Consider the following 19137-nt stretch of genomic DNA (forward strand, 5'->3'; position numbering starts at 1 on the left):
TAGGTCAAGGAAGGTGAACATTCGATACATTTGTGACAAACATGTCATTTTGATATTTTGCCAATTTTGTGAAAATGTAATCACACATTGTCCACATGTACTATAGACTCATTAGGAGAATCATGCATTATGGCAGAGGCATACCAGTCGCCATAGTGACATTTCTAGTACCTTTTAGTGTCTTCCTCTCGTAGCATTGTTTAATTTGCCTTTCATTGTCAATTAATGATAAGTTTGAGCGGTTTCTTTAATCGTCTATGTCTTGACTTTACTCTGTGTATCTGTCTCATTCCTTTCTTTTCAAATCCTGCTGGGGTAGTTCTGTAATATCTGATGTATTTACCAGACACCAAATTCTTGCCCACTAAACAAAAGATAAAAGAAAAAAGAAACCCAAAGTCACACACAAAAAAAGGATTGATGACATGTTGATTTTTCATTCCTGAAACTCGTGGCTTTGAACTTTGTAAAAAGGAATAGCCAAAAAAGCTCAATTATAAAGGTTCCCAGTGAGGTATTGCTAGTGATCTTATAAGCTACGTCTGTTGACGAGTGTACGACTAATGTGTATACAGGGCAGCACACCATTTCCAGGCAAATAATTTTCCTCTTTTACATGATGATCATGCAGCAAAGTATATCTTGCAAATGCAGGTGTCCAATGAAATCAGCCACAGGTACTTTAAAGCTACTGTTACTGTCAGGCCTCCATGATGAAAAAATAGAATTAGAAAAGAAATATAAATCACATGATTTTTTTTTTTTCCAGCCCATGCACGATGACTACGAGCTGAGGACAGAACAGATGAACAAGTCGTCCCTACTCTCATCCAAGTCTTTCCTGGAGAACCTCCTGGAGTTGTTTGCTCAACATGTGGTGAGTTTTTTTTTTTAAATGCAAATAATACTTATCAGTGACAGCATTAGTAAAACTTGCCCACACAAGGTAACTTTGGAACAGTCTAACATGCCGGAGGTGATGGCCGAGAACGTTTGGACTGTTTCGAAGGTACCAATTGTGGGTAATTGTACTAATGGCTGAACTAAATGTTGTGTCTTATTTGTTTTATAAAATGATGAAGCAGATCCTTGTCATCCGAAAGAATTTCAATAGTACAGTAGTAGGTGTTTTAGATTCTGCGGGAGCCATTTTCGCGAGTAAATAAAACGATACAATCTCGCCTGTTTACATGTACCATCGCAATGTGAAAGTGCTAATGAGATGTCACAAGCAAAATTACATGTGAGACAAAATAGATGCCTGGTCACTTGTACGCTCTCAACCAGTTATTCGATTAGTATCTACATTGTATTTCATGAATTTCATATTTGTCATGTGTTCTGCGAAAATGTTTCAATACTACATTTGTGTGTGTGTTTGTGAATGTGTGTATGTGTAGATACAATGTATGTGTGAGTGTGTATGTTTGTGTTGTGGGTGCATGCGTGATTATGTGTTTTATGATTTCACACTTATATTAGGGCTCCACACTAACTTTTTTTTTTGTGGCCCAATGGGGCCACCAAAATCATCAATTTCAAATTTTTGGTGGCCCGAAAAAAACAATAAAAAACATTAAAAGTTCTGGGTTTTTTTTAATGAGTCACACACTCACTGCATGCATTTATGCATTTCCGGCACAAAAAGTTACGAATTTATTGACATAAGCCCCTACTTTTCAAAAAATGTTGGTGGCCCGAGGCGGGCCACCAAATTTGAACTTTTTTGAAATTTGGTGGCCTGACTTTCATTTTTGATAGCCCCGGGCCACCGGGCCACCGTTAGTGTGGAGCCCTGCTTATATTCACATTCACTTCACATTCCGTCTCCCGTAGATTCGAGGGACTGGTGCTCTGGTGATAGTCTCCCTCCTAGACTTCTTGACCTTTGGCCTCTGCGCTCCGTACAGCGAGACGACGGACGGAACCCTGTTCGACCAGCTCCTAGAACTGGTGGCCCACCAGGGGCGAGTTCTCTACAGACTATTCCAGGTATGGATAGAGAGTCTCTTGACCCCCTTGAGTACCCTCACATTATTAACCCTTCTTTGCCAACTGTGACTTGCTAGTTTGTGTGGAGCATTTTTAATACATGTATTCTCTTGTGTGCCATCCCGTGAACATAGCAAGCCATCAAATGTGCTGTTTTGCACACAAGGAACAAGTACATGTCATGTTCAGCCTGATGTTTACATTGCTGGTCAGTGATAAACTGCAGTGTCTTCAGAGAAGTTCTCCAAGGGAAAATGTTTCCTCGTAAGATCAATGTTGCGTTCAAAATACATGGTGACAGTGTCTTCTCTATGCTTGCTTAATTCTGGCCAAATACAAATGTAGTTTGAAATGTTTGTACAGTTTTATGCTGTACTAGTATGTTTCTCATAATGTGCCTGTATTTAGAACAATGCAGTCATGGCAAAGATAAAGTGTGATACTCTAGTCTCAACTACTACTTTGCATTTACCATTATACCTACGAATTGAAATAGCTATTCTTGTAGTGTGCTGTATTCTGCCACTGCAGTCCATCAGCTGTGATACATGTATTTGACACTACACAGAAGTCATTGAGCAGGAAATATGCAGGAATCCATATTGTGACATGAACGTCATTGACATGAGTGGTGAAATGATCTTTTTTGAAAAGAGGAATGTTCACATGCATTTTAAGTTCGTGAATTTTGCAAGAGCCAAGATTCGTGAAATTAAAATGCATGTGAAAGTTCTTGTCTACACTGTACGCATTGAATGCTAGAGGCAATTCCTGAAAATGTCATGCCATGAAATTATCTTGCTTTACTGTAATCCTGATGATATGTAGATCAGCATACAATGTGATCATCGGCAAAGAATTCATAGGTATAGTGCATTTTTTTTTATTTTTTAACATGTGTAACTGGTATTCAAAGTATGATTTTTAGCAGCAGTCTTTCCTCATGCATATGGTGGGAGGATGTCGAGTGATATTATACTGTTTGCTTTCTTATAGCATCCGTCCATGACTGTCGTCAAAGGAGCTGGGCTCGTGATGAAAGCCATCATTGAGGTAAGATCCTTGCTGCTCTGGTGGTTTACATCCTGTTTTTTGTCCCATTCATTGAATAGACCTTGTACTTCAGAGCCTCTTTTCTCAATTCACACTTTTTCCAGAGTGTGTGCTTTCTTTTTAATTTGTAAATAGGTTAGGGGAGTCCATTTGAATTGAGTTACACTGTATACATCATTTTAAAGCTTAAGAGTCTTCTCTTTCAGGATCTGTCCCTATCTAGAGATCCATATCTGGCGAGTTTTTGTTGGTTTTGTGATGCAGGGTCACAAATGGAATGGAAGTATGATTTAAGCATTGATGAACTTGGTTGTAGAAAAAAACAAACAAAACAAAACAAAACAACAAAAAAAGTGCTGAAAACTGCTGATCAAGTAGTGGCAAGCCAGTGGCGTGAAATGGAGTCAAAAGAGGCCTGAACTTTTGATCCTAGCAGAATCTTTGTCATAGGCAAGATGACAAACGTACAGGCTAAGCAGACACATGTGACTTACAATGGACTACACACAGCTTGTACTGTCCAGGAGGGGCTAGGGACACAGAACAAAGAAAACAAAAGGGAGCATAGGTTAAGTCTCAAAGGCAGGGAGCCAAACAGGTATTAATCCCCCCTTCCTTTAAATCAAAAGGGTGAGCAAACAAAGGGAGAGGTAGGGCCAGTGATGATCCTAAGAATCACTGATAGGCAACCTGTGAAGAGATTAAAGCCCAGGGGTGAGAAAACAAAAGGGAGAGGTGTAGGGCTGGTGATGATCCTGAGGATCACTGATGGGCAACCTTTGAAGGATAAAGATGAATAGGGAGGCAACATCATAGAAGATTAGGAGCAACACAAAGTTGAAGGATAGGAAAGGAATTAAATAACCTCAGCATGAGTGAAGGGGGGGGGGGGGGGGCAAGCAGAAAACCCTAAAACTGGTATACAAAAGTGTGGCATAAAGTGTGAATGCAGGTGACAGATATGTAAATTGTAGCTCAAAGTAGTAAACGTGACCCAATGGCAGACCCTCCCAACCAGTCTGAATTTGGAGGAAAGAATCTGAACTTTGACCATTCCCTCCTCTTGCTTCAATAGGAGTTTCCTACATGTATTTTTTTCTTGATAATTTTGCTACACACTCCTATGGAAACTGCTCTTCCTTTCCTACTTGTGAGCCAAATCATCCTTATTTTTCAGTCAGAGAGGTTGAGAGGTCTGCTTGTAATGGACTTCTACCTTGTACCTGGGGTACTCAATGTGCCTTATAAGAGTCCATGTGGATTTGCTGTAACTTTGCAGGAAGGAGATGCCGAAATTGCCGCAAAGATGCAGGAGCTCGCGCTGGCAGAGGGCGCACTACCAAAACACCTCCACGTCGCCATGTTCACGGGCAGCTCGGACACTCGGATGCTGACCAACCGGCAGCTGAGCCGACACCTTGTGGGCCTCTGGATCACGGGCAACCCAACGGCGATGGCCCTGCTCAAGAGGATACTGGTAGGGCTTACTATTTTATCCCCTTGGCCTGAACAATTCAGTATGATGCAGCTCATGATTTCCCATATTCACCAGTCTTTGCCATTTGTTTCATCATACATCTTGTAGATTTAATAGATTGTGCTGGATTAGATTCTTGTGAATGAAATGTAATCATGGTAAAGTGGAAATATTTATCATTTACATAGGTGAGAATTTTGATGTATGTGATGTAAATTGCCATCTATGGGTCACGCAATGCGTTCATCTGATATAGGGATATTTGGATTTGGGAACTAAAAGGAGGAGGGAGGGATAGGAGTGACAGATGTCAGTCTGGTATTGGACTGGATTTAAAGGGAGAGGGGCAGTAAGGAGGGTTTGTGCTGTTTTGGATAGTTTAAAGGTATATCGCTAGGAAGGGCAGCTAGGGAGAATTGTTTGTGGGTATTGGTTGTTATTGAAAAAATGATATTCTTCCTTTTTTGGAGGTTGGTATTTTGCTGTACTACATGTTGTAGGTTCATTCTATTTGTTTGCAATGAAAAGTAAAATGTGTGTCCCAGTTGTTTGTTAATTTCTATTTCCAAGTGCAGAAATGTTACTAAACGAATTATTTTTGATGTGTTGTACAGTAATACCAAATTAAATTGCTGTTTTGGGGATTATTTGAATGGAAGTGAATGCAGAATGATGGAGAAGGTGATTTAAAGGTCTCTTTCCTTTGATCAACAGCCGGCGGGTCTCCTGGCCAGTCTGGACTCGGAGGACAAGGTCCCGGAGAAGGAGCGGGACCTGATCCACCTGAGGGACAACCTGAAGATGGCCCAGGACCAGTCGGGCAGGACCAAGGCCAACCTGCAGTGGCACCAGATCGAGAACGTCCTCCTCCACTGGAGGCAGAGGGTGGGGCTCCAGAACAAGAAGCCCAAGCAAGATGTGAGTCTTTTCTGGACATCTGTCTTCTCTCCCTCTCTATCTGTGTGTGTGTGTATGTGTGTGTGTGTGTGTGTGTGTGTGTGTGTGTGTGTGTGTCTGTCTGTTTTTCTGTCTGTCTGTCTCCCTCTCTCTATCTGCCTCTACAAAGATCTCATTGAATCTCTCTTTGTATAGATCTCATTAACATTTGCCTTTTTCTGTGTAACACATTTGCTCTCAAATAGTTGCACCCATTTAAATGTATAATTATCTCCCAGATGCCAAGGAATAATAATGACCAAATCACAAACAGCATTTTGCTCATCTCCATCTTTTGCTGTGCTGGTAAAATAAATAGATGAATTAAAAAAAAATAAAATAAAAGAGAGTTTTTGTTCCTGTAGAAAACAGCCTTAACTGGTAGACATTCTGGGGCATATTTTGTGCATAAAACTAGCTCAGAATGCTGGCTCACAGGGAATGTCTTATGCTGCACTTGATGTGTCATGCTTATAAGACTTTTACTCTACAGATTTAAGCTTTTACAAATTGTGTTTGTCTGTAGTTTGAATATTGATGTGGCCTTAGTAGCCCTGTTTTGGAATGGCATTAATACAGCTGCAGTTAGCACAGCAGCAAATGAAATGTTCACTGCTCTGTTGTTGCCTTGTATCTTGCACCATCTGCAAGCGCAGTTATTGCATCTACCAATGATAGTAACCAGTTTTGTGAAATGGGTCTTGGGTCTATAAATGGTGCATGGAACAAAGACCTTTTTTTTTTTTTTTGCATGCATACACTAAGGCTTCACCACCCCACTACAGATTCATATTTTAGGTTATGCATGTTATTATGTAATGTTGATATTTCATCGCACTGTCATTCATTTTTCTTACATTGTTGATTTATCTATTTATTGTTGTTGCTGCCTGTTTAAATGCATGCTGCTGCTTGGTATGATTCCATGGACCATCTTTTTTTCTTCCTTTTTTTGGTGCAGTTCTTTATGGTTATGATTTTTCATTCATTTTACTTTCCACGTCATCAGCCAACAAGACTTAATCTTACACACTGATGTCTTCCAGTCATCTTTGAAAAGTTACATTTGTTCTTATGCAAAGTTTCCATGACCCCTCAAGATTGCACCATTTTTGTGGCAATACAACCTGTACATGTACTTTTGGAATGCAGTGCTTCCCATTTGTGTACAATGTGTGCTAATCCAGCTAGATTCTTCAAATTTGAATTTTCCGCAAGCCTGTGCATGCTCTGTGAGGAGAATCGTGTGTATCATCTTTATAGACACAATAAGAGTGCTGCGGTTAAAATGGAAGTCACAGAAATATATTAACGATGTTCATGGCTTTGCTCATCATTGTGATACAAATGGAACATTCAGCTTTGTCATTGATTTCTAGCATCTTCTTTTCTTCGCCTTCCCACATTCTCAAACATGCAAACAAACTTCCGCTGCTGCTGCTTCCATCTGAATTCCACTCAAGCAGCCAAACTTGGTAAGCATTATATCTCCCTTGCTCTCTGAGTAACGTTGCCCCCCCCCCCCCCCCACCCACTCTTCTAAATTTACAGGACAGAGTTAAAGACTACTGTATGCGCCATATATTTAGCGGAGTCAAATTTGTGCAGATTGGGGCTTCCCAACGATTTCGCGAGTGGATCAATTTGCGATCATGGAGTACGGTACTCAACGGAGAAATGTATATGTGCACGTCACATTCGTGTTGGGTTCAGAGTCAATATTTTCTCATGTCTCTGAATTTGTGAATAACACAGTACGAAATTTTCGAAAATAAAAACCTCGCGAAATATTGGTCTTATACAGTATTACTGCTCATGAGTTTCCAATTGCCGCTCAAATTTGAGCTTGCGTTTGCTGCCCCCAACATGCCAAACATGCTGTGCGTAAAAGTTGCCTAATTTGTAGCTCCGAAATCACCAAACAGACACTGAGTACCCTCCCTGTCTAATGACAATATTCACGCCCCCCCCCCCCCCCATTAGAAGAAGGAGAAAAATGTTAATTTGCTGTGTGTTTGGCGTGGTCCCAGATCAGTGACACCCACAGAAATGGGACAATGGGTAATGTATTAGATATGGCCATCAATATCTTTTTCTGCAACATTTCAGTATTCTTAATATTAAACACTTCTTATCTTCCCCAAGAGAACCAGCTATAAGATTCAGATACACCTGTCTCCTTTGTTGCAAAAAAAAAATATATATATTTTCTGCTTTAACCATTTCAGACATGCTTATAAATGACTATGTGTTGGAAGTATGAAATCATGAAAATAACTTTTTGTGCAATTCATTGAGTGCCATGATGATATTGGAATTCATCATGTTGTAGGGAGAATGCAAATGAAGAAGGGAGAAAAAAACATCTATTTTTTTTTCTATAAGGTATGTTAGTGGTATAGGGGACATTTACAAGCAATTCCAAAGAAATTCACTTTCCTAGTATTTGGAACATTCTTTGGATTTTGTGAACTTCATAGATATTGCTCAAATTGTTTCACAATGAGAGAAAGAAAGAAACATCTTGGACTACCTGCTGTATCCAACAGAACCCCATTGTGCTGAGAAAACGAAGGCAAAGGATAACGATCGAAGCAAACTGGCAACTTTTCTACTACAGGTAAGAGTGAAATCCAAAGTATATGATCATTCTTTCTGAATGAACAGAAACTAAATCAATTTTTTATTAGGACTTTATACCGTTTATGGGAGTCATTTCAGTTATCCTTTTGTGAAGTGTTTCATATGAGCTGCTAAGCTTCTTTTAGTAAAAGTAGAAAGGATAAAAAATGTTTTGCTGAGGTATCATAGCTCTCTAACGTGGACTTGTATCTATGGCTTGTATCAACTTCCTTCACATCGAATACGTATACTCTTGTATCCTGGGCTGATGTATGATTTTATTTGTATATTCAAAGCTTCTGGTGGCTGTTATCTTTAGTGCATATTGATAGATCAGTTATGCACACTTTATGTCGACAACAATGACATGTCCTTCTCGCATCTCTTCCTCCAATTTCAGGTTCAGCAAAAGACCATGCTCTCGCCAAACCTTATATGGAACTACAAGGTAATGCAGAATGAGATAGAGAAAACACTATTTTAAGTAACCATTAGAATACCACTGCCAAAATTTTATCGACATTCAAAAGGGTCTTCATTTTTGGTAATTTTGGTTGATTGGGGGCATGAAGCTCCTCTCGGAGTGTAGTCTGCTCTTGACTTATAAGAATGCAAAGTCCTGAAGGATTTACTGGTCACAGATTCTTTACAGTTTAATTATTCCCATGTGTCATGTCTCTTCTTCTTACTAACATGACTTGTAGAGACTCAGCCTAAGTTGGGAGTGACTTTTTTGCAGTGCATGATGATGTAGATGAGTAGTTTTGTAAGTAGAGAGGTTGTCGCGGAATGAGTTTCATAAGTCATGAAATACAAAAATGAAGGTGCAGAGTGAATTGGATAGATGGATAGATAGATACATAAAAGAGTCATAGATTCCTCATGAGAGAATATTCTTCTATAGATCCACCTGTCTCTCTCTCTCATTGGCAACATCGCTTAAACCAGCTACATAGTAGACTTTGTGGATATATGGTTGATAGATGATAACCCGTTGAGGACGGACTGATTTTGCTACAACACGCATTTCCCATAGACCCTGCCCGTGTATGCTCTGGACTCGTCCTCAACAGGGTAAGACACGTGTGCGCAGCAATGAAATAGATGTAATACAGAGTAAAATAGGTAGAGTGGTATGTTGATAGGCAGATCTGAATGAAAAAAAAAAGAATCAAATAAATATTTTGATCCATCAATCAATGAATTACATCTGTACTCTCATATATAACTGTTTGCAATGCAGTGTTACAATATATTAAGGTTTGAATAAAGTTGAGGTTCTCTTTGTGTAAATGAACATATTTTGTTGGCAAATTGAAATCTTTGATGATTGGATGGTGACCAACACTTATGATCATGAAATCCATCTGTTTCGCCTGACCGTAACCCTTCCCGCAGACGAGGGAGGAGCTTCGGCAGGCCCTGGAGAATGAGATGCGGGCATTCAGCGTGGACCGGGAGCTGGGGGCCAGTCACATGATCTCGTGGAACCACAACGAGTTTGAGGTGCCGTACGTCTGCCTCTCGGAGGAGATCAAGATCGGCGACTACTACCTCAGGCTCCTGCTGGAGGCCGACGAATCCAACGAGGAGATCGCGGCCATCAAGAAATCGTAAGATCATAAGCGGAGGCGTCACACTGTTCCAAAATTGACATAAGATGGCCATGCAAATACAGAATTTTTGATATCGCCCAAAACTTGGCCCCAAACTTGGTTAAAAGCCAATCAAGTTCCAAAGCAAATATGATGCCTACAGTATGTCACATGATTGCACCAGACCCACACTAGGAGACCACACAAAGATGTGAATTTTATTATAAAAGTAACCTTTGTAACATCTTCAGGCTATTTTGGGCTTGCCTACGATTTACCGTCGCTCACAAAGTTTGCCAGAGCCTGAGAAATTCCATTGGCGGTCATCAGATGTCCTCTGGAATTACAGAAAGTTTATATGATCAGAGGCAAATTTGAAAATTTCCTTAGTCGTGTGTCCATCTATGCTCAATTTTGAGTCAGTGTGACGACTGCATAACCATCTGCAGCTTCCCTAAAGCATCACATTGTCTGGTCTCTTTCAATATTTCTATATTAATTTAGCCTTGTACCTTCCATTCTGCCCAGGCAGAAGCACCCACATATTTACTTACTTATTGTATGTCCCCGATGTAGAGTCTCTGGATGCTACTCTTGTATCGTGCACTGTTGGGGATAGTAATAGAGTACCAAAGTGATAATGTTACAGTCTTTTGTTTGATCATGGTTAGCAACCGTTGTGTACAGAGATAACTGGGCTACAAATATGTAAAGTTGTGTACAAGCACTTTCAATGGCAATGAATGGCTATAATGTCACACTTGAGTACTCTATGGTGATAGGACTATCCTGACGAGCTGTTCCAATGCTGGAGAAGCCGTCTCCAACAAGACCGTATGCTTATTATTTGGCGTTTTTATTATCAATCTTGTTTTCTGTAGGTACGAGTTCTTCAACGACCTGTACCACCGTTTCCTCCTAACAACCAAGATACCGATGAAGTGCATGTGTCTTCAGGCCATGGCCATCGTCTACGGCAAATGCTACGAGGATATTGGTGCCTTCAATGACACCAAGTACATTGTACAGATGCTGGACAGGGTATGTTAAGAGCAGATCATCTTTCTATTATAAACCCCATCCCAAAATCTTGCCCACACGACTGCACCCCTCACGCGTTTTCCCCTGACCTCCTCCCTCATCCTAACCCCCAACCTCCTCTTCTAAGCTTCACCCTTCCTTGTCTACCCAATCTCATTCTGGCCCCACCTCTAACCTCACTCTTGTACGCAGCCCTTAACCCTCCTTCCCCTCCCCTCTCCCACCTTCCAAACCCAACCCACAAAGCCCAACCTTAACCTCATTCAAACCTCAACTTTACTACCCCCAATCTCCACCTAAAACTCAACCCATGAGCAGTATGTGTATATGTGCACACTTCAGATGAAAGTTCAAAAAAGTGAATGTTCGAGTAAGAAGTGGAGATGAATAATTGCACACACAACATCTACAGGTTGATATATTTTTGTCTGTGATGAAGTTGAGTATAAGAGATGGTGGCTGAGGTACAGTGGAACGGACACAAAAAAAAAATTAATTTCCGAGTCTGGAGGGTGGAAAAGACATACTTGAAGGAGGGAGAGGAGGAGGATTCATCTTTTGTCTGTGTAGAATGGAATAGGGGCAATTTTGTGCACCCAAGCTTGACAGTGACATATGTTCATCATTTTGATCATGATTATGGCTAGCTCTTAGCAGTATTGTATGAACTGTGACACATTTGCTTCTGCAACAGTTGCTCCGGTCTTATTTTCTCCAAGGACCTAGGGTTAAGGTTAGGGTTATGATAGGGTTTTAGGTTTAGTTGGATCTGAGGATTAGGATTAGGGTTAGGGTTATGTCTGTGGGTAGAACTTATGTTTGGCCTAGCGTGCAGATATTTCATGGGAGCAATTGTCGCAAGAGCAAATGTCTGAATGAACATCACTTTGGTCCTCAAGCCATCCCCGCCTTCTTATCCCCCAAACCCCAGAGCACGGACAAGCAGGAGCGAGATCGGCTAGTCCTCTTCCTCAACAGACTCCTCAACAACATACGCAACGTCCGCCTCCTGATCGACGCTGGGGGCATCAGGGTCCTGGTTGACCTCTTGACCTTGGCTCATTTGCATACCTCAAGAGCAACTGTTCCAACTCAGGTTCGTATGGCTGACTGGCAGTGCTCTTGCGTTGATCGTCTGATCTTTATGGTTCCCCCAAGTTGTTTAGAAATTCTTCAAGGATAACGCTATGTGTTTTGTGCGAATATGTAGCTTTGCTGATGTGCAAGATTGCATTTGGAAATAAGTGCTTTTTTGGAAAAAAAAAACCTGTCATGCAGTGTTGTTCCTTTTGTGAAAAATGTAAGGTTGATATGTATGGAGGCATTTGTTGATACTAGATAATCTCTTCGAGCAATTAAAAAAATTAAAAAATTCATTTGCTAACATACAGCAAGAGAACGAGGAAGATGTTCGGTACTTGTGTTATTGCAGAGTAAGTTCACATGCTGATTCATCATTATGCAGAATCCCCACTGTCTGTTAGGGAAGTGGTTCGTGCAATATGTCTTTGTAACTAGTCAGAGTGTGTTTTAAAGGTCTTTACTCCATATGCTTTCAAACAACAGTCCAATGTGATTGAGGCAGCTCCAGATTCGATGATCTCGACAGAGAAAGAGTGGTACTATGGCAACGGACCCAGGGAGAGGCTTGGGCCGTACAGCTTCAGCGAGGTGAGTATAGGGCCAAGACAGAATCTGCAGTTTGTTTCCGATGTGTGGTTGATGATGGATAACATTTTCATTGTCGTACACATGAACTCAATGTCTCAGTAGTATATGACTCTCACACAAGTGTCTTAAGAGTATGAGGGCAAAATAAGAGGAAGTGACAAATGACCTGACTTTATTTGATTGTGTGTTCAATGCTTTTGTGTTCTCTTTACAAAGACACCTCACTGCCCATGTGGAGTTTCTTTTCTTTTGCCTTTGTTGTACTGATATTCCTGGATAAGTAGTGGCTTGATCTTAAACGGAAGATTTCAGTTCATGATGTCAGTTGTTACTGGCCAAGCTGTTTCTTTCGTATTCGGTTAATACTGGCAATATTGCATAAATCTCTTGTGAATTACCACTGGCATTCAAAATATTGAGTAGAAAAATGAAAACAACTTTTGTTTGCATTTTACTTTTGCGAAACTGGAAAAAGTTTCCTGCATGCGAAAATTTCTGCTTTTACAGTAATCATTGTCTTTTCTTTTTGTATTGGCAGATGAAGGAATTGTGGGATGATGGGGCGCTGAATGCCAAGACGCGGTGCTGGGCCCAGGGACTGGAGGGCTGGAAACCCCTCCACACCATCCCCCAACTCAAGTGGTGTCTCCTGGCAACGGGCATGCCCGTGATGAACGACAGCGACCTCGCAACCCTCATCCTCAACATGCTCATCAAGATCTGCGAGTACTTCCCCAGCAGGTGAGTTACGTGTGTTCCCACAAGAAGTAAAAGAGAGACATACCCTCATGTTTTGTTACATTGCTGACATTGACATGATTACTGAAGTCACTATTTTATTGTTTTTTGTTTTTTTTTGTTCATCTGTGAGTATATGTGTATGTTTTTCATATTTGATTACATTTTAAAAATAGTTTCTTCTCTACCTTAGATATTTGCCTTCTGTTTCCCTATAGTAGAGTAGGGTTTTGTTGTTCTCTTTTGTGTATCTGCACTATTAAACCATGCTAATAATAATAGTAATAATAATAGGAATAATAATAATAATGATGAAGAAGAAGAAGAAGAAGAAGAAGAAGAAGAAGAAGAAGAAGAAGAAGAAGAAGAAGAAGAAGAAATTTTTATAAGGCGCTTAATACAGATGTTTCTAAGCATGTTCATGCTAACCGTTACTTCCACTTCTTTCTTTTAACCCTTTGAGGGTGAGCTGATCTGGGAACTAGCCTTCAACAGCTTAAATAATTTTTTCATTAGTGTTCTCAAAATAAGTCTTTTTGCCTGGTTGCTTCCATCATGCGATAGATATTTGCAGATATATTGTTTTTGTTTTTTTTTTTCAACATACCAATTATCCATCTCCATTGCCTCTTCTCCTAGGGATGTAGATGATGCGATCATTCGACCCCTCCCCAAGCCAAAGAGACTCTTGTCAGAAGCAGTAAACTTGCCACACATCGTCCAGGTAATAATGCTAACCCCTTGGGGGCACAGCTGATTTTGCTATAACACACATTTCCCATAGACACCTGCCCGAGTATACTCGGGACTAGTCTTCAGCGGGTTAAAGTCTTGTATTCTGAGTGTTCACCCATCAAGTCCTGGAGGAATTTTAGCTGAAATTATCATCTTATATTGAGAAGAGATATAGATGGAACTGGTTATGTTTGTTAAGTCTTCATAAAATCAGAAAGAAGTTTACAAAAAAAGTTGCCAATTTGAGAATGAAACAGGAACGTTGGTATTCTGACCCATGTTGCAAATTTGAGAATCAGATATTGAGTTTGCTATCAAAAGCCTTTTGAAAATTCTGTAACCAAAATAAATAATCCTATATGACCAATGAAGGCCTAAACTGAACATGATTTTTTACTCTACCTCAAAAAACAACCCCCCTCAGAAAAACAAAAACAAAAAAAATAATTACAATGTTTGTGCCTTGGTCTACATTGAGATGCCTACTTGTTCTTTAGTTTATCCATGAAAATTCTATGTATTTTCTTTTTCATGCTGGTTTGTTCCTTTGCCTTGTTTATGGAACAACTGATGTTGAGCTCATTGCAACTTCAAATGTATCAGATATCAGTTATATTAAACATAACTATTGTGCAACAAGATAAGAGATTCACTCTCAGAATTAAAGAAGAAAGTAGTCTATAGACAATTTCATTTTCACACAGGAGCATTTCTTCTACTGCAGTGCAACTATTAGAATTTATAAGAAATCAGATCTACATTGTATATTCAAGTTTGAACTACTCCTTAAGTGTATTATTCTAATAAAAGGTAGGAAGTCATGATGTATATGAAGTTCATATTGGATTTCTCTCTCATGACATATAGCTCCTCCTGACCTTTGACCCCATCCTGGTGGAGAAAGTGTCAATCCTGCTGTACACCATCATCCAGGACAACCCTCAGCTGCCCCGCCTCTATCTCTCGGGCGTCTTCTTCTTCATCATGATGTACACCGGCTCAAATGTTCTTCCACTGGCATGGTGAGAAGAATACTGCCCTCTTTAGTTCTCCCCCCCCCCCCCAATTAAGGTTCCCATCAGTTGGAATTTAGTTTCACTTCTATTTATTGTCAATGTGTGCATTTTTTCCCTTATCCGTTTCGACATACACATGCATACTATAGGCCCTGTGGCCCTCCCTATTCCCAGAATGTTTCTACTGAATTTGTTTTCTGATAATGTGCTGTATGCACCATATATATTTAGCTCTGTGTTTGTACACCTCCACAACCTCACAAGTGGAGTGATATTTTAGAAATTAACAACTCGCCAGAATGTTGCCTCCTCTTACAAATGTACAACATATATAGAGTATCAAATTGTGATGTCATTAGCCATTCATCTCCATGGAAACTGGATCTAAATAACCTCAACCGGCTCGAGTGTTTATGCATGCACCTGGTTCCAATCCAAGTTGTAACAAAAGACTGTGACATCATCACTTTGGTATTCTGTTGTCTCCATGGTGGAAAATGGCTCTTGAAAAAAAAGAAAAGGGGGGGGGGGGTAAAATATATCTATCATTTTGTTGTTGTGGTTCTTAATCACAAATTCTACCACTTGCAGAAAGGCCCTACAAGTCTTGATTCACAAAATATTATGCCAGCTGAAATACATACCATTTATTAGTAAATCAGTGTGCTTGTGTGCCATGATGTCAAATGCCTTGATCAAGGTACATAATCATATGTGTGTGTGTGTGGTATGTGTCTGCAGGTTCCTCAAGTATGCACACATGAGGCAAGCTTTCAGGTCAGATGAGGTAAGTCCAGTGCTCGTCTTGCATTATCTTAGATTCGTAAACCGAATGCCACAGATCTTCTACGAGGTTTATCTGATTGGTAAATCTTTTTTTTTAAGTGAATTTCATTCATTCACAAACAAAGTTTGATTTCACCTTAGTGAGGTTTTGCCTACTCTTTTTTCTTGGACCCTCAAGACTGCCAACATCTCATCTATGGGGAGTCAATGCCAGTCTGACTGAGCCTGCAGAAAACAGGAGGTGAAAGCTGACAAAGATAAAATTAAACATTGATTGTGAATTAATTAAATTTTGCTTCCAGTAGAATGCCACAGGTTATAATCCTGCAAGGTGGGCACATATTCGGACAAGACGTTTTGCCCGCAATGTCCCTCTTGATCCAGGTGTACAAATGGGTACCTGGCAACACTAGGGTTATAATGATAGGGCCCTGTAGTAGAGCAGTGTTCAGACAGAAGAAGCTACATTGTACCCTGAGCAAAATGAGGTGACTGTTTCGGAATATCTTAAAGGGTTTGGTGGAAGTTGGTCGGGAGTCTGATTGACAAGTCCCTCTTTGAGCTACCCAAAGTAAAATGAGGTAAATGTTTCGGAATATCTTAGGGGTTGGGTTAGATTTGTTCGAGAGTCCGATTGACCAATATCCCCTCTTTCCCTCGTCCAGAACAAAGGTTCGGACATCATCCAGTGCAGCATCCTGGGCCACATCCTGCCTGAAGCCATGGTACATTTCCTGGAGAACCACAGTGCTGAGAAGTTTGCCGAGACGTTCCTGGGAGAGTTCGACACCCCAGAGGCCATCTGGAGCAATGAAATGAGGTGGGAAACCCCCAGCAAGCAAAGACTGCAAGGGGGCAGATTCCCCAAACATGTATCCTCCATGGGGGTGACAAGACCTTATATCCCAGTTGGCATGTATTTAAGAAAGACTTTTAATGCAATTTTGAAAAAACAAAAACAAAACTCTTTTTGAGTTTAAAAATAGAAAAGTTATTAATGTAATCCTAAACAATGTTTCTGTATTATTTGACCTCAACATAGATGTTATTTTGCCCCCTCAAAAACACGAAAACGTTTTTTCGCTCTACTGAAAATTTCTGATTTTGAGATATGAGGTCTTGTAACCCTAGGAACATACAATTGTTTGCAGATGTGGTGAAAGCAAATAAGTTAGTGAAACACTCGGTGAAGAATTGAGGAAAATTGGACTGTCTGTTCAAAAAGAAAGTTATGAATATTCAATGGTTTGATTGATTCCTTGTTTCACCCTCTGTAGCTAGGAACCCAACAACAGTTCGTGATGAAGACATTAGCAACATGAAGGAAATAAAATGGAATTTGATACATTACTTTGTCTAGGACATCAAAAGAGCACTTGTGTGTATCTCATTTAAAAGGTCAACAGGAATCATACTTTTTTGTTAAAAAAAAAACCAAAAATAAAAGAAATGAAGTTGATATTGCTCTATTCAATGGATCAAAACTCATGAGGATAAGTGGGCATCATGAAAGGAAAATGAAACGCTTTGAAAATACATGGTAATCGCTATTTCACCTCGCCAGGCGAATGATGATCGAGAAGATCGCGTCCCACATAGCGGACTTCTCACCACGGTTACGCAGCAACACAAGATCCCTCTACCAGTACTGCCCCATCCCTGTCGTCAACTACCCACAGCTAGACAAAGAGCTGTTTGTCAACATCTACTATCTCAAGCATCTATGCGACGCCACCAGGTTCCCTGACTGGCCCATCAAGGATCCGGTAAGACCAAGACTTCTTCCTCTCGACAGGCTATCCTAATTGCTGATGGATGCAACCACTTTCTCAGACCGCCATGAAACTTGAGGCTTTGTTTTTAAAGAGACCATGTCCAAGCCGTAGATGTTATCAGAGCATTGACAGAAGACTAATTTTACCTTCATGGTCATGAGCATTCACTTTCTCGAAGTTCATGAATTTTAGTTTGAAAACAATGTCAAAATGTGTATTGATTAGATTTTGTCAGTCTGTCTTATTATTGTTTGATCCATGAGACACATAACTATGTGTTAGCTTTCCAGTATGTGAATTAAGCGCCTGCGGCATTGCAATGCGTGTGTGGTATTGCAATAATTTTGTAGTAATATCCATGAGACTATTTTCAGAAATTTGCTCATATTTTGCATACATTCTTATTTAGTTGCAGAATCCATAATGACACATCAACATTGAGTTGTGTGGCCAAGTGTTATTTTCTTTTTTAATCAAAATCTGAGTAGATCAATGCAAGAATCTAAATCAGGTGAGATAAGGGCAGAGTTGAGGAGCTCCATTATCTTACACTGGTGTCACTGTAGTCAGTGTTGCTTTGGAGGCACAGTGCAAGTTGCTTCATACTGGCTTGCCCCAGGGCAATCAAAACTCATTATGGGGGTTAGTGATATTCATGGGCACTTGCCTGTAAAAAGTACGGGGGCCTTGCTCAAATGTCCAAGTACAGGTATTTCTTGGAACTGCCTGCATAGTCAAGGTGTGCATGCCACCAGCCTTACATCATTAAAAGAGGCTGCTTTCCCCATGATCAAAACTGTGCGGCCTCTTACTGGTACTGTTATTCTTATGTAAACAGATTTTATTCGCACAGAGCACTCTATAATTGTAAATAGACATCATCACCATAGCACCTCCGTATGACATGCTTGTGTAGTTCATCCCAATTTAGCTTCTTGGAACAGTAAGTGGGATTACCTCATCAAGTATTAAGTATGTAATGCTCGGGGACATTGGGGATAATATTCAGTTGTATGTATGTATGTAGGTAACATTCATTCATTCAGCTCTCCATTGAAACTTGTATAGTCATCTTTAATTTTTTTTTTAATTTCTTGTACAGGTGAAACTACTTAAGGACATCCTTGAGGAATGGAAGAAGGAGGTGGAGAAGAAGCCGCCTACGATGTCCATCGATGAGGCGTACGAGACCCTCAAACTGTCCACCGGCACTGGAGGGTAGGTGTGCTGGTTTTGATTCAGGAGTAAGAGAGGGCAGGGGAAAGAGAGAGAAGGGGTTGGGGGTGGGGGAGTGTGCCTGGTTGGTGAAGATTACAACGTGAATGCTCACCTCTTTGCAGAAGCTCTTGTATACTTTTGAGGAATGTGTGAATTGAGACTTTGTGATCACTGATGTGATGGTCACCATGGTAACAGATGTAGCATTGATTTGCCCAAGTGCAGATTGCTGTGTTAGATTCAGAGCAAGAGTGGGTGGGGAGAGAGGGGAGGGGGGAAGGGAGGGGTTGTGCCCAGCTAGTGAAGATGGCTACATCATCACTCACCTATTTAGCGATGAAGCCATTGGGACCTTTAAGGAAAGAAAGAATTGAAACTCTTTGATCAAGCCTTAACCCTAACTAGGCCGGGCTATTTAGATAGATCATAGAGCCGGGGGGGGGCCTCCAAGGCCCCCCTCCAGATCTCGGCCGTCGACGGCG

The 19137-nt window shown here is 40.6% G+C and overlaps 1 protein-coding gene across 1 annotated transcript in view; it reads left to right on the plus strand.

Moving 5' to 3' along the window:
• LOC139741831 (dnaJ homolog subfamily C member 13-like) overlaps positions 1-19137 on the plus strand; it is a 59478-nt gene that overhangs the window by 19714 nt on the left and 20627 nt on the right. The window contains exons 16-32 of the mRNA XM_071652412.1: positions 770-877; positions 1837-1992; positions 2989-3045; positions 4325-4522; positions 5237-5440; positions 8481-8528; positions 9479-9693; positions 10557-10716; positions 11648-11812; positions 12283-12387; positions 12926-13128; positions 13765-13849; positions 14728-14882; positions 15618-15663; positions 16328-16482; positions 17227-17428; positions 18540-18655. Coding sequence (XP_071508513.1) covers positions 770-877; positions 1837-1992; positions 2989-3045; positions 4325-4522; positions 5237-5440; positions 8481-8528; positions 9479-9693; positions 10557-10716; positions 11648-11812; positions 12283-12387; positions 12926-13128; positions 13765-13849; positions 14728-14882; positions 15618-15663; positions 16328-16482; positions 17227-17428; positions 18540-18655 — 2378 coding nt within the window. The remainder of the gene's footprint in view (positions 1-769; positions 878-1836; positions 1993-2988; positions 3046-4324; positions 4523-5236; positions 5441-8480; positions 8529-9478; positions 9694-10556; positions 10717-11647; positions 11813-12282; positions 12388-12925; positions 13129-13764; positions 13850-14727; positions 14883-15617; positions 15664-16327; positions 16483-17226; positions 17429-18539; positions 18656-19137) is intronic.

Source organism: Diadema antillarum, unplaced genomic scaffold (genome assembly GCF_040938485.1).
Source record: "Diadema antillarum isolate AM-2024a unplaced genomic scaffold, OU_Dant_1.0 seq00000956_RagTag, whole genome shotgun sequence".
Lineage (NCBI taxonomy): Eukaryota > Metazoa > Echinodermata > Echinoidea > Diadematoida > Diadematidae > Diadema > Diadema antillarum.